The sequence below is a fragment of the Ammodytes marinus genome (genome assembly GCF_949987685.1).
Source record: "Ammodytes marinus genome assembly, chromosome: 20".
Classification (NCBI taxonomy): domain Eukaryota; kingdom Metazoa; phylum Chordata; class Actinopteri; order Uranoscopiformes; family Ammodytidae; genus Ammodytes; species Ammodytes marinus.
The window spans coordinates 5,859,255-5,872,938 of NC_137224.1; the positions used below are offsets into that span (position 1 = coordinate 5,859,255).

General features: G+C 41.3%; 1 protein-coding gene across 1 annotated transcript; it reads right to left on the reverse strand.

The window, feature by feature from the left end:
• Positions 1-2,045: 2,045 nt before the first annotated feature.
• LOC307266844 (regulator of G-protein signaling 9-like) lies at positions 2,046-13,626 on the reverse strand (the record flags this gene model as incomplete). The annotated part of the gene is made up of 19 exons (XM_080048956.1): positions 13,514-13,626; positions 11,357-11,453; positions 10,532-10,582; positions 10,171-10,277; positions 9,756-9,807; positions 9,606-9,664; positions 9,453-9,529; positions 9,255-9,336; positions 8,246-8,308; positions 7,465-7,494; positions 7,217-7,278; positions 6,567-6,680; positions 6,315-6,430; positions 6,065-6,152; positions 5,397-5,535; positions 5,204-5,286; positions 4,378-4,501; positions 2,619-3,031; positions 2,046-2,208 (listed from the first exon to the last, which is right to left on the reverse strand). Exons 1-19 carry the CDS (start codon positions 13,580-13,582, stop codon positions 2,046-2,048), a joined length of 1,989 nt encoding a protein of 662 aa, XP_079905082.1. The 5' UTR covers positions 13,583-13,626.
• Positions 13,627-13,684: the final 58 nt, after the last annotated feature.

A 13,684-nucleotide genomic window follows, 5' to 3' on the forward strand; every position in this document is an offset into this window, starting at 1 on the left:
GATTTTGAGATGTCAGAGATGTGAGCCTCCACCCAAAGGAGGGGAAAGGAATGCATTTTTTGTGGTCCCCAAAGCATTGAAAAATTACAGTAGAAAAATTCCACAGCAATGTCGAACCATTTTCGTTGGAACTACTTCCTATCAAATAAATAGTCCCTATGGATAAACTGCTGTGGGTTACTCAGAGTGACCAGGACAGTGTTTCTGCACCACAACCTAAATAATGCTCCATTGTTTTAAGTGGAGGCAGGAATCTCAAAGACACGCAAATCAAGTAAGTGAGTATTTTTTTTCATAATGTGAAGAGAGCATTTATGTTAACACATATCCGACAGCATCTAATTAAGAAGTTGAACCTTTTTGTTAAGACATTCATTTATTGAGGCACTTGACACAAGCCATGGAATGGGTATTTTTATAAGGATTTTTTTCACATTCTTGCATTTGTAAACATGGTAAAGGTAATAATACATTCTGACAGTTAATTCACATTGTTCTGACCCCTCCCCCCCTTGCATCCTCAAGCTGGAGGGACACGTGAGAAATATACAAACACCTCGCTTAGGGTAGTACGAGCGCTACACACACTACAAGTGTACAAAAACAGCAGTGGCGCAAAATACAAAACTATTACCTGACCCTCAATACAGCTACGGTCCATTCATCTGTCATGCACCGATCAGCGACATGTCGACAAGTGCGAACTGCATCTTTTAAGTCACTTCACATAAAATGTATAAGAGGTAAGTAAACTTGGGACAAGGCATCTAAGTCTATTTAGCAGCACAATAACACTTCTGTACTTCAAAAAACAGGTCATAATTCAATAAATATATAAATACATGATCTATATTGTATATGTTAACAGGCATGTGCACCAGGCAGAGTCCAAATATGTCTGTCTGCTTTGGTTCACCACTCTGTAGGATGTAAACATTAATCTAGTTTTTTTTTTAATTTATCTCCTCGGCAATCACAAAAATAATTAAATATGTGTATTTATTTTAATGTGTTATTTTGTTTAGTGGCCCTGGTTGCTTTTTCAGAAACTTCTTTGGACCTCCAAAAAAAAATGTCAAGAGTGTGAAGGTGCATAAGGCTGCCACTAGGCTACTGGTCATTAAAAGATACAGATTGAGGTTTGAATGTGAACGCTACAGCTCAAGTGTTTGGTAAGCTTTTGGATGTTTTCGAACATCCCGTTGTTCTCCAGTGGAGCTCGGCCTGACAAAACTACACACCCAACAGAAAACAGCTGCTTCAGCTGGTGCTCTCATCAGTAAGGGGTTGTGTCAATAAGGAATACTCCACCAAAAACATGTCTCTTTGAGTATCAAACACTTTTGTAGGCCAAAATATGGTTAAATACAGCAAACACAGCTGCTTCTGTCTGCAGTCATTTTCCTGATGAATAAGATTACATGCGAAGAAGAAGAAGAAGACATTCAAAAACAAACAAATTAAATCTTCGAACAGTTAAACAAATAAATAACGACAGCCTTTTTGGTGGCTACTCAAACATTTCTATGAGGGGAGTGGTTGCACTAGAAGAATTCATGACTCATGACCTGGTAAACGCCCAGTGTAGTAACACAACTATGAAAAACACTGTGTTTGGACCAGACTTTAGAGAAACCGATAAGATGATGCTGCAGCACACATAAAAACTGGGTCCTTTCAGCACGTTTGGCATGTGACACTTAAAGCACAAGTTTCCTTTAAGGAGTTAAAACTTGGACACAGTAAGTTGACACGCACACAACCAGTCATCTCTTAACCCAGACTCCTGACTGTTTAGTGACAGTCCTCATGCTGTTTGGTATTTGTGTTGTAGTTTGCAGCCTGGTGGTGAAAATATGGCCACATTTGCACAATAGAAACACTGATTTTTACCTCCTCTTCACACGCTCTGTGTGAGATATCTCACCTCTGTCAGAACATGGGAGAAATCTGCCCATCTGTGCAACGCAGATTTTGAAAAAAACCCATCTCTCAACTGTATACCTGTGTGTGACTGCAGTGTGTTAGCCATAGAGTCCATGGTGTTATCCCGTGCCGTTGTGTGGACTGAGGCTCTCCCAGGGGCAGATGATCTCTTTGGCTCCCACTCCTCCCCGGGACGCGGGCCTGTGCTCCTCCTCCTCGTCCTCTGACTCTATGGGGTAGATACGGCACTCTGGAGGAATGTCCACTTTGATCTGGAAAAAACTGGGAGGGTTGCAGAGAGAGACTTGGTGAGACATGTGTACGATATATCTATACTTAATTATAGTGCAGTCAAGAAAGCATTAGGGCAGTGACACATTTATGTAGTTTTATCAATGTTGGATTTGAAATTTAAAAAGCAGTATGAGGTTAAAACCCTGTTGGTCTGTCTTCGGGTGCTGAGCAGGTAGTGTCAGTTTTGCAAAACACAGCTGGTTGATGAGAAAATGATTGGTAAGAGTGGTGGACTTAAAATTCAAACTTTAAGTAGTGTGCTGTAAAACCAAAACAATGTGCTTAAAGGCGCTAAAACGCTAGAACTGAGTGGACTAGCAGAGTCAGGTGATTGAGTTGAGGATCATGTTTATTTTTGTGTTCAGTTTTCGTGCAAAGGGTTCTTGTCTCACACTCACTTGCCAATCCGTCTGTGTGGAGCCTGATGATGAGTGGGTTGATCTGGGCTGATGGGCTGAATGCGGCCGCTTGCCCCGGCAGCCGAGTGGCACTTGGGCGACCAGCTGGCGAACATGTTGGAGGGGGTGCAGCCGCGCTTCAGCAGACGACGCAGGGACAGGGCCATGCGAGACCGAGACACGTGTCCACCCGCGGCGCCGCTAGCACCGGGCGTCCCCTCACCGTCAGCATCACAGGGCTCCGCGCGGCGCTCAGAGACGGAGGTGCTGTCCAGGGCCACGCTGATGGGAGACGGACAGGCCGGGCTGTGGGCCAGGAAGGGCAGGGAGGGAGAGGCGTGGTGGGCAGGGGGAGAGTCCATGATGCCAGAGTAGATGGTGAGGTGGGGGACCGGAGTGGTGAAGCGGCACAGCTGTGAGGGCAACAGACACAAGTCAGAGAGCATCAAAGAGACAGTTTTACTTATAAATAGGCTACATGGATTTTGGAAAGGTTTTAGCATCTGTAGCCTACATAACTGATTTTTAATCAAACTTAACAAAAGACATCTTCCACATAAGACATCTCAAGAGTGTCCTTATTTGGAGTGTTTTAGTAGAGAGTGACAGATCAGAGGAAAACATTCATACTTATTAACAAATATTGAATTACTTTAGGTAGCCTACTATATCAAGAATTGCATGGCAGAAAAACAAACTAGTTATAAGCAACGATATTTGAATCATACTTACATGGTATAAGATGAGAAATGAAGATGTATGGTATGAAGGAAGAACGAGCGGGGTGACAACCAAACTCCATGAAAACAGTGAATGAATGACAACAACCCAATACAAACAGATAAACATGAGGTGGTTTGTGGATGTTTTATTGACATCGGATGACAAAGAAACAGAAACAAAATGGTACAGTATAGAGCGCTATATGACATGGACAGTAGGCTACAACACAAGTATAATGGAAAAACAACACGGACAACAGCTTCAGCTCGAAAGGAAAGAAATATAACAGATGGTCACAGGTGTTCAAATATGGCCATTTATCTGATGCCTGATAAGTGTGTGTAATGTTTTAACTGACTCTTTAAAATAGACTCATATCGGTTCACGATTTTCAGTCCTGCACATTCCCACTTCCATTCATTTCACTTTATATTTTTCTCCTGGCCTCTTGGGGGCAGAGGAAAGAAGCTGAACATGAATTGGGACATCATTACGTTAACCGTTGATATATTGTTAATGTAATGCAAATATTCACTGTCCTTCTAGCTCTGGTTTTGGTCTCCACCAACTCCTGAGAGAAATATCTAGCTCATTGGCTGCTAAGTGCTCCACTATGTTCCCCAGCGAGTGTCTTAACTTGTGTCTTTCTAACTATCGGAGCTGAGCAGGCAGTGTACGGTGGATTTTTATAGCTTTTCCACTGGAAAAAGACTGCCACCAGATGTTATAGAGCTCTGTAGAGTTGATGGGAACTGCAGTGAGATCATAATTCTTCCTGTAGACTCATCACTACGAGCAAGCCTTCTGCATTAAATAATGTCATTCGAAATTATAAAAAATATCGATTAAATCAAAATCTATTTAAATGGTTCCACTAAATAATTCGAGAAAATTAAACGAATAAATCTTAATCCTGATTTATTAGTAGTTAGTTAACCCTACGTCCCTGAACCTGACTTGTTTGTGTTTGGTTCTTAGTAGGGTGAGGAGGAGGAGGAGGAGGAGGAGCCGCGGCCTTGCTGAGTTTGCTCATGACCTGTGTGATGTCCACGGGGGCGTTGGCGGCCATCTTGGCTCTCTGCTCCAGCTCCTGCTGCCGGAGGATGATGGGGCTGACACTGGGACGCTTGTTCTTTGCATTCTGCTCCAACTGGGATTCACTGGGAGAGAGAGAGAAATAAGAGAGAGAGAGAGATGAAAAGGAGAGAAAAGAGCTCTGTTGACAAAGTTAATAGCACTAAGCAACCCTTTATTGATTATGCAAGGGAGTTATAAACCCTCTGACTCTCTGCTGCTGTAACCAGGTTGAGGTGTTGATAAATACTATACAATGCAACCCTGTGTTTGAATTAACATTTGCATATTGCATATTGTTCCATCTTCTGTGTTGTTTTTTTGTCCACGGATTATTTTACATTTTACATTTATATTTTTATATTTATTTAAAATTTTTATATCTTTTATATCTTTTATAAAGACAGGGTGAATATTAAGTGTTGAAGTTTGATGGATGTGGTAGTTTCAAGAGGCTACGGAGACTAATATCAGCCACAGAGATGAGATGACAAGCAAAAACTTTGGTTTTCCAGGACAATGTTCCTCCTGAGTCATCCTTTGCAGTGAGTCATCATCAGGGATCTCATTTTCTCATTTCATGCACTTTAAGTTCTGCATTTTTTTCCCCAATTAAAGCTGTAGAAAAAAAGCTCGGGAAGATGCTCAAAAAGTGCCACGAATTAAAAAAGGAGTCAGGGACTCTGGAGTTGTCAAAATCACTTTTTGTCAATATCACAACAAGCGTTCTCCAGAATCGCTGACTGCACCTTTAAATGCAAAAATCTGAAATAAAAGCATTCATTCACCTGAACCTGTGCTCGTCAGGACAGAGGGCCTTCTTCAACGTCTCCTTAAACACCGGAGATTTCATGTACCGACCGTATGAGTCCTGCAAAACATACACGGACTCGTCATGAATCAGTAGTGAGCGGGTAAGTATTGCATCATATCACACCATCATCATGTGTTTAAAGCAGCTTGGCAGATGTGTTCACTGACCTTCTTCATGAGCATGTAGATGTGAGTCTGGGCCGCGTCCAGCACGTATCTGTGCGGGTGCTTCAGACTCTTCACGGTGATTTCCATCGTCTTTCCGTCGATGTTGATCCACCGGGGGGCGCCGCGAGCCAGGAATGTCCTGGGGTCAGGAGGGAGGGAGAAACGCTGTCAATCAATCAATCAATCAATCAACCAATCAACCTGTATTTTTACTCTTAGGACACTGTGGTTTCACTAATGTCTATTGACGACAAGTTTAAAGGCATATACCGTAAAAGAAGCCATTACATACAATAAACTATACAGAATCAGACACACTGGATGAAATAAAATCATTTACAAACATAAACATAAACAATTACAAATCTAAGATCAGTGGTGAAATGTAACTAAGTACCTTTATACAAGTATTGTATTTCAAATCTGACATACTTGTTGTACTGGATCATGCCACACAAACACAAATATATTAGTTCACTTTTTGCATTTTTTTCACTATTTTAGCTAAAAAATTCCCTAAACCGATGAATAGAATGTTAAAATAGATGGTAATAATTCCTTATGCCGTTCGACAACTAATTCTTTCTGCCCTATCGCTGAACTTTACTGTTATTAACATTCAACAGAGAACACTGATATATTATATAAAGAATAAATGAAGACATTACTTATAGATCTGCTCTGCTTTCTCTCTCATTGTCATGGCAGCGCCCCACTTCAGGTCTTCGCAAGCTTCCCAGAATGCCAAGTTCTCTCCTAACAGTTCAGAGTAAGAAAGAACATATTTAGCAAAGGGAACACAGTTACCACATTATTAATCCTTAGTGCAGCAACTTTGCCACAATAACAATTGAAAACCACTGCTTTTCCACCTACTGTTTGTGTATGTGGTCTAACTAAATGAACTGAACATCGTACCGCTGAATTCTTTCTTTAAGAAGAGTCTGAAATCATTTCTTCCTCGAGTGTCGGAGAGCAGCTCTCCAAAGCTGAACGTCCACCTCTCCACACGCATTTTGGTCGGCACCTCCACACTGTTAAATAAAGGAATAAACACAGAGAAAATCATCCAATTTGAAAAAAAAATTATATTTCAAATAACATTATTGCGACATTCAGCTGTGGGTCAAAGAAAAAAAAACAATTATGTATTATCCTCCTCTGACGCACTTGGGCATGTTCGAGGTCCAGTAGGTGACATCATCAGTGCGCCAGGGGTTGCTGGGTAGACACTTGGAGAGGAAAGGGTCGTGGCTGTTAAAGGTGGCACAGTACTTCACCAATCTGCAAGAACATAGGGGAAAATAAACTTGAAGATTGAAGAGAAAAAAAGAGTAAAGAATTCAGCCATAGGGACATCTGTTCTCCATATTATTATTGACTGATTTCTATTATCACTATTTATTTATTTATTAATTTATCATTCACTATTTATTCCCTTTAAATGCTGCTATTTTGAGTGGCGCTGCAAACGTTTTATATGTGATGACAATAAAACGATTTATCCATCAATCTATTTATCCTTGACCTTCTAACAATCAATCTATCTATCTATCTATCTATCTATCTATCTAGCTATCTATCTATCTATCTATCTATCTATCTATCTATCTATCTATCTAAAATACAGAAACTGCCTGTCACACGCTAGCAGCCAAAACATGATAACAAGTCTCTAAGCCTACAGTTACTGTATATTTCACATTTACTCATCGATGCATGATTGTCACATGTCACCAGTAAGTGGAGATACGGTGGGTCTAACAGGAATGATTTGTCACATGTTTAATGGAACGGGGGACCGTGATGGATCAGCTTACGCGCCAATGGACACGGATGACTTCACCCTGGGCCTCATGATGGACTGCCGGGTAAAGATCATCTACAGGACGGGAGAGAGATGGAGAGAGATGGAGAGAGATGGAAAGGCTATTCATCAGAATGTCAGCATGTGTCTCTGTTGATTACTTAGCGGTTAACAACACAACTGTTTGGTTTCAAATGAAAAAAGGATTAGAGAAATGTTGTAAAAGTCAGAGAAAGGCGGGACTGTAGAAAGCTCACTCACGATTCTCTCGTAGTAGTCGGGTGTTTTAGGCTGGGGAAGAAAAAATGTAATGTCACATTAAGGATTGTATGTCATACTACCACATACAAACTAATATAAGAAAAATATACACATGCATCTACACAGACAAAGAAGGATATTTTGCTGTGAGTGTTTGTGTGTAGGTGTAGGGGATATTTCTAAGGACCATTGTGCGAGTGGGGCCTTGACAGTGAGGCCATTTAGGAGATTTTTTTCTTCTTCAAAGGGCTTGTTAGAGACCGAATTGTAACAACAACCCGAAATGTATTAAAAAAATCTTTAATAAAACTCAAAATGGAATAACTGGTCGATAATGTAACAAAATGCTGAGCCCAAAACGTAACAACTCATTACATTTTCGGTCACGTATTACATTATGGAGTGAGCAAAATATTTTGAACACCTTGAGCCTTGAGTTTAAATTAGGGGTTAAGAGTTTTGGTGGTCAATATTAGGGTTGGGATGTAGAGAAAGCATTATGTCAAACGTAAGGGTTGTGTGCGTATGTGTGTGTGGTGTAAGTAACCAGTTAATACATGAAAACAAAAAGAAAGCCATGGGAAAGGCCTGCAGAAGAGAACAGAAAAGAAGAGATTCATTTTAGTAAAAGACAAGAGAAATAATTGAAACAGCAGAAACAGAGGGAAAGATTAGTAGCGTTGACAGCACCTGTGTCCATGCATTCAAGCCTCTTATTGAATATAAGACGATTAACAGGAATTATGTTCATACGGGTCACGCAGACACACTCACCTGTTACCTCGTCTGCGTTAGGATCTATTCGTCGATCCAGACCGTAGTCCATGGCGCTCACTGTCCCCGGCTAATCACACAACAACAACAACAACACAACAAAACAATGAGTGTTGTCTTTCACATGACTCATTCATTAAACAGATGGCTGTTGATAATGCTAATCTTCGAGACACTTTTCCTGACCATCCGAGAGAGAGAGACAGAGAGAGAGGATAGATAGATAGATAGATAGATAGATAGATAGATAGATAGATAGATAGATAGATAGATAGATAGATAGATAGATAGATAGATAGATAGATAGATAGATAGATAGATAGATAGATAGATAGATAGATAGATAGATAGATAGATAGATAGATAGATAGATAGATAGATAGATAGATAGATAGATAGATAGATAGATAGATAGATAGATAGATAGATAGATAGATAGATAGATAGATAGATAGATAGATAGATAGATAGATAGATAGATAGATAGATAGATAGATAGATAGATAGATAGATAGATAGATAGATAGATAGATAGATAGATAGATAGATAGATAGATAGATAGATAGATAGATACTTTAACACAATACGACCTGAGTTAATACATATGTGCGCCTCTAGGTTATGTAATAAAGCAGGACCTTATCATGTCATTGGCTTTAGTGGAGTGTTTTCCCAAACACAGCTGCACTTGAGAAACCAAATGAGACACGATGGTGACCCTGGGCCGTTCAGGGGCCCTTCTGGAAGTCTGGGGAGCAGCTGCCCAATTCTAACCCAGGAATTAGTTATCAAACCTCATAAAATAAAAAGGGTGAGACAGCAAACGCAAGACGCAGACCACTGTACCACATCCTCCAATGCAGAGTGAAATATTAATCAGCCGTGCCCTTTCCTTCTGACTGGACTTGTAATGGTAATGAGGCATCATGGGTAGAGTTAATGAGATACCCTGTGAGCTTGGGGGAGAGTGTGTGTATGTATGTGTAAGTTGGTGTGTGTGTGTGTGCGTTCTCACCGGTGGTCTGTGAACCACCCAGTAGGCTCTCTCCTGGCACTCAAACACCACACGGTCCGGTTTCTTCCTTTCCTTCGCGGCCCTAAAATCACACACACACACACACACACACACACACACACACACACACAATTGTATGTAACACCGTCTACGTCTTAGAATTGAGTGATGTCTTTGAGAGAGTCGTTTCACACCCACCTGTACTGTTCTTTAGCTTGCATCACTATGAAATCCCACTTATGATTCATCCACTTGTAAAGACGGTTATACTGCTCCTGAGGACATAAATGAACACCTACAGTAAACGCAGACAAAATGAGACGCCCGAGGGTCCCTCAGTCCTGCGCTCACCTGCTCGTGCACCTCCAGGATTCCTTTCTTGCGGATGTTTCTCTTCGCCAGGTAGATTGCTGCAAGAACAAAATGGAAAGGAGCGTTAACTGAGTGTCGGTGACTTAAACGTGAGAGAGAAAAAATGTATGCAACTCCAATCAAGCTCACCATAATCTGTGTCCTCAACTGGCCACTGCTGTGCGGGCCAGAAATACGGTGTCTGGGAAAAGGACAAAAGACACAATTAAGATATAATTGCTCACGCAACGGAAAACCAAAACCATGGATGGGGATGTTCTGCTCTTCTTCAATCAGCTTACATTGACTTGAAAAATGCACATTGCATTGAAACTACAGTTATTGTAAATGCTTCACTGCCATGGTTGGCGATTCACACAACAACATGGACCTTCTCAGAAAAACAATGCTCCATAGCGATGCTAGTTGTTAAAACTCCACAGTGCAGTTTTAGAGTCAGAAAAAAAAAGATTCTATGCGTGCTGTCCAAAAATGACATCATTTTGGCTGTGGTTTGAAAATGTGATATGTGTGTAGGTGTATGCTTGCGTGCGTGCGCGTTCACCTGGAAGCGATAGAGAGATGCATCTGGTTTGATCACTAAGCGCTTGTGGTCCTGTAGAGGGTAGATGTATCCTAACGACACCAGCATGGATCCAAAACTCCTTGCCTCTGATAACAACACACAGAGAAACAAGCAGGAATTTCACAGTCACTGTGACATTTCTACCAATTATTTAACTTAACATTTCATTCATTTTATTTAGCTGCCACTTTTATCCAAGGCAACTTACAATATGGGCATATGACAAGGTTGAAACAAGCCAAGAAAATTATTTGCGAGAATCATGCAAAAGACACTTTCGACTGACGTAATCTGTATGTCATTTGCATGTGCTGAAGGCATCAGCTGCCTCTTCTCTCACCATGTGCGTTTATTTGGAATCTGTCCACTAACCACACGATGATGTCTTCACCTGAGGACAGAGGAGGGAAGTCAGAGGAGACAAAACATGCATCAACAGTTCTGACAATGAAAACATCCATATATAAAGGTGTTTATTTGTGTGTTTGTGTCGAGAGGTATGTGGGTGTGTGCCTGTAAATGCCAGCAGACCCCTCACTGATACACCATTATTAGTGACTGTGTCGAATCCCTGTGAGCCAGCTACTGTGGGCAGACATATGGAAGGAAAGAGGAACAGAGGGGGCTGAGGAAGAAGCAAAACAAGAAACATAAGAGGAAAGGAGAAGGGAAGTAGAGGCAAGAAGAGGAAATGAGAGGAGAAGTAGTTTGAATGCAACAGTTGTCATTCAGCCGTTTTAACCTGGATTCAAAGCTCTCCAGTGACGTAGAATTGTTATTTCTCCGTTTATGGTCTTTATTATTTCCTCCCGCCAGCTCCATTCTTTTTCTCCTCTTCTTCCTCCTCCTCCTTTTTTCCCCTGACTCCGACACCACGGGGGTTGTCATGGAGATTAAATCAGTAGCTCTCGAGTTTGAGCCCAGAGCCATGGTATCCTCCAGTGAGACTCAACCAGCTGCTCAGTACTGTATAGACCTGCATTTGTGCTTGTGTGTGTGTGTGTGTGTGTGTGTGTGTGTGTGTGTGTGTGTGTGTGTGTGTGTGTGTGTGTGTGTGTGTGTGTGTGTGTGTGTGTGTGTGTGTGTGTGTGTGTGTGTGTGTGTGTGTGTGTGTGCGTATGTGTGTGTGTGTGCGTATGTGTGTGTGTGTGTGTGTGTGTGTTACCCGTGATAGCGTGTGGTATTGCTGTGATGACCAGTCTCTGAGGCAGTGACTTAAGGCCTGTTTTGGGGTCTTGCATCTCCAGCACCACCTTCTCCGCCTGCAGAGGGAAGATTGCAACGGGTGTGAGGAGAGGTTACCACGACAACTGTTAATTAGTGGGTAGGTGGGTGGGTCGGTGGTTGAGGTCACCATGCCAACAGATTGCTACGACAACTGGTTGTTTGGGGGCTGGAGGGGCCGTTATAAAAAGGAAAATTGGGGCAGCATGTACTGTCATTTAATAATAAAAAGTAATCAGTTAATTGTGGATTGAAAATACAAAAGACTTTCTAGGATGTGATGGTGATTACGACAAGTAAGTACCCTCATCCTCAACATCAGTGTTAACTTATTTTCTGTTTAATTGGAAGATTAAGGAGAGAATGGTGTCTAGTTCCCTCAAAACTTGAAGGGAAATTGTCCCCGAGGGGAAATGACGGCTCCTTATCAACGCTTGTAATTAATACTTCCTGTCAGAGAAATGCTAAGTAATTTAGGGACTGATTAGCCAACTCTCAAAATGCTACTGTTCTGCTTTTTCAGTCTGAAAATTGCATGAGTAGTAAGTCTGAATCCTCAACGGCACATTTCAAGGAGACGGTTGGTTTCATGCCCTGATCTCTTGGCTTTTGTTTGTCTTGTGTAGGAGGGTGTGAGGTGAGTCTGAGTCATTGCCCGCTTAACTGTCATTTTATTTATTTGAATGAATACATCATCTGGTCTCACAGCTCATGTGTGTACTGGAAAGCAATAAACCATGCAGGACATGAACTATTTTGTCTCAAAGTTAGTTGATTATTTCCAACATATCATTCATTTGTATAGTCATTTTTACATTTTGATTATGACTATTGTTATTGCATTTTTATATGTTATTATATGATGCTTTGGCAATGTTATTGTATTACACTTGGGCCAATAGTTGTTCAATTGAAATTGAAAAAGAGCGACAGAGAGAAAGTGAATGAGTAGTGCAGCCGCTGACTCCCTGTGCCTGTTTGAAGTGGCTTTATGCTTTGAAGTTGTCCTGGAGAGGCTATAAACTCCAGGCCCAAGCCCGGTCAAAAGTGAGCTTTCATGGACCTGACACAAGAAGATTTCCTAGAAAATGGCTTCTCTAAAAGCTTTCCCCTGTGGATGCTGCATCCGAGATCAATAGATTCTTAATAGTGTATTTAAAGGTGGAGTCTGAAATTCTGGAGAACGTTTTTTTTCCAAATCACCTTTTGTCAAAATCAGTAAATATTTCCTCAAGATCCGCTACCTGTCCGTACTGTGTGTGCACAGAAAACAAATCCAGTGATCATACATAGCCCAGGCTCTGTAAACACGCATGTTGTTAGCTACAGTGCGGAGATGGTCACTGATTTTGACAACAAGCAATGTCCAGAATCGCTGACTCCACCTTTAGGTGAATCTGAAATGAGAGACAATGGATAAAGCCCCACTCGGGCACTCTGTTGTTCTCCAATACTAAGAGCCTGGATTAACTTCTTTCCAGCGGCGGCTTGGTGTAGATGGACACACTGATAGGCTACTGATCCAGGCTTAATGCTTATTAAACGCAATGACCTTATCAATGTGAAAAGGCTGCAACACACATTTAGTTTGACAGAAAGACAGTGTGCATTGACATGGCATTTGAATTGGCAGAGTTTTTGCTTTCTTGTCACTGAGTTACATGTTTTTCTGCATTCTTGTCTCTTCTGAAATGTTTTCCACAAATCCAAATGTGTTACCAAAATTCAGATATGCATAATTAGATTAAAACATGGCTAATTTTTTTTTATGTTTTGTTGCATTTCCTCAGGATTTTCCGTAGTTCAAATTGTTTATGTCAGCTTTTGTGTTTCACAAAAACAAAAACATATAGCCTACACCAAAAGCCAAGGAAAGCAGGAGTCCCCTAAAGACCTGTAGAATATAGAGATAGTTTTAGACGCAAACGCAGTCAGCATCACAAATACCAATACGCCAATGTTTCTGAGGCTATACAGCAGACCACTACAGATCCAGTATTGCGTTTATTTTAGTGACCCATCTATAGGTGCGTTTGCAGGTATAGTCAACAAGCCTGAGCATTGCTGGGGTTATTAATATTTGAATGGTAGCCTTTACCTTCTTGAGACAAGCCATCCGTGGTCGGTACCTCTGTCCATGATCCCGGAGAGTATTTCTGATGGTCATAGTGTCCGATGCTTTTCACTCTCTCTCACAAAACACAAACACACACAATGTTTCTGTCGCCTGAGAGCCCCTGTGTCGTGTGGGGATGCTACAGGGGAAGTG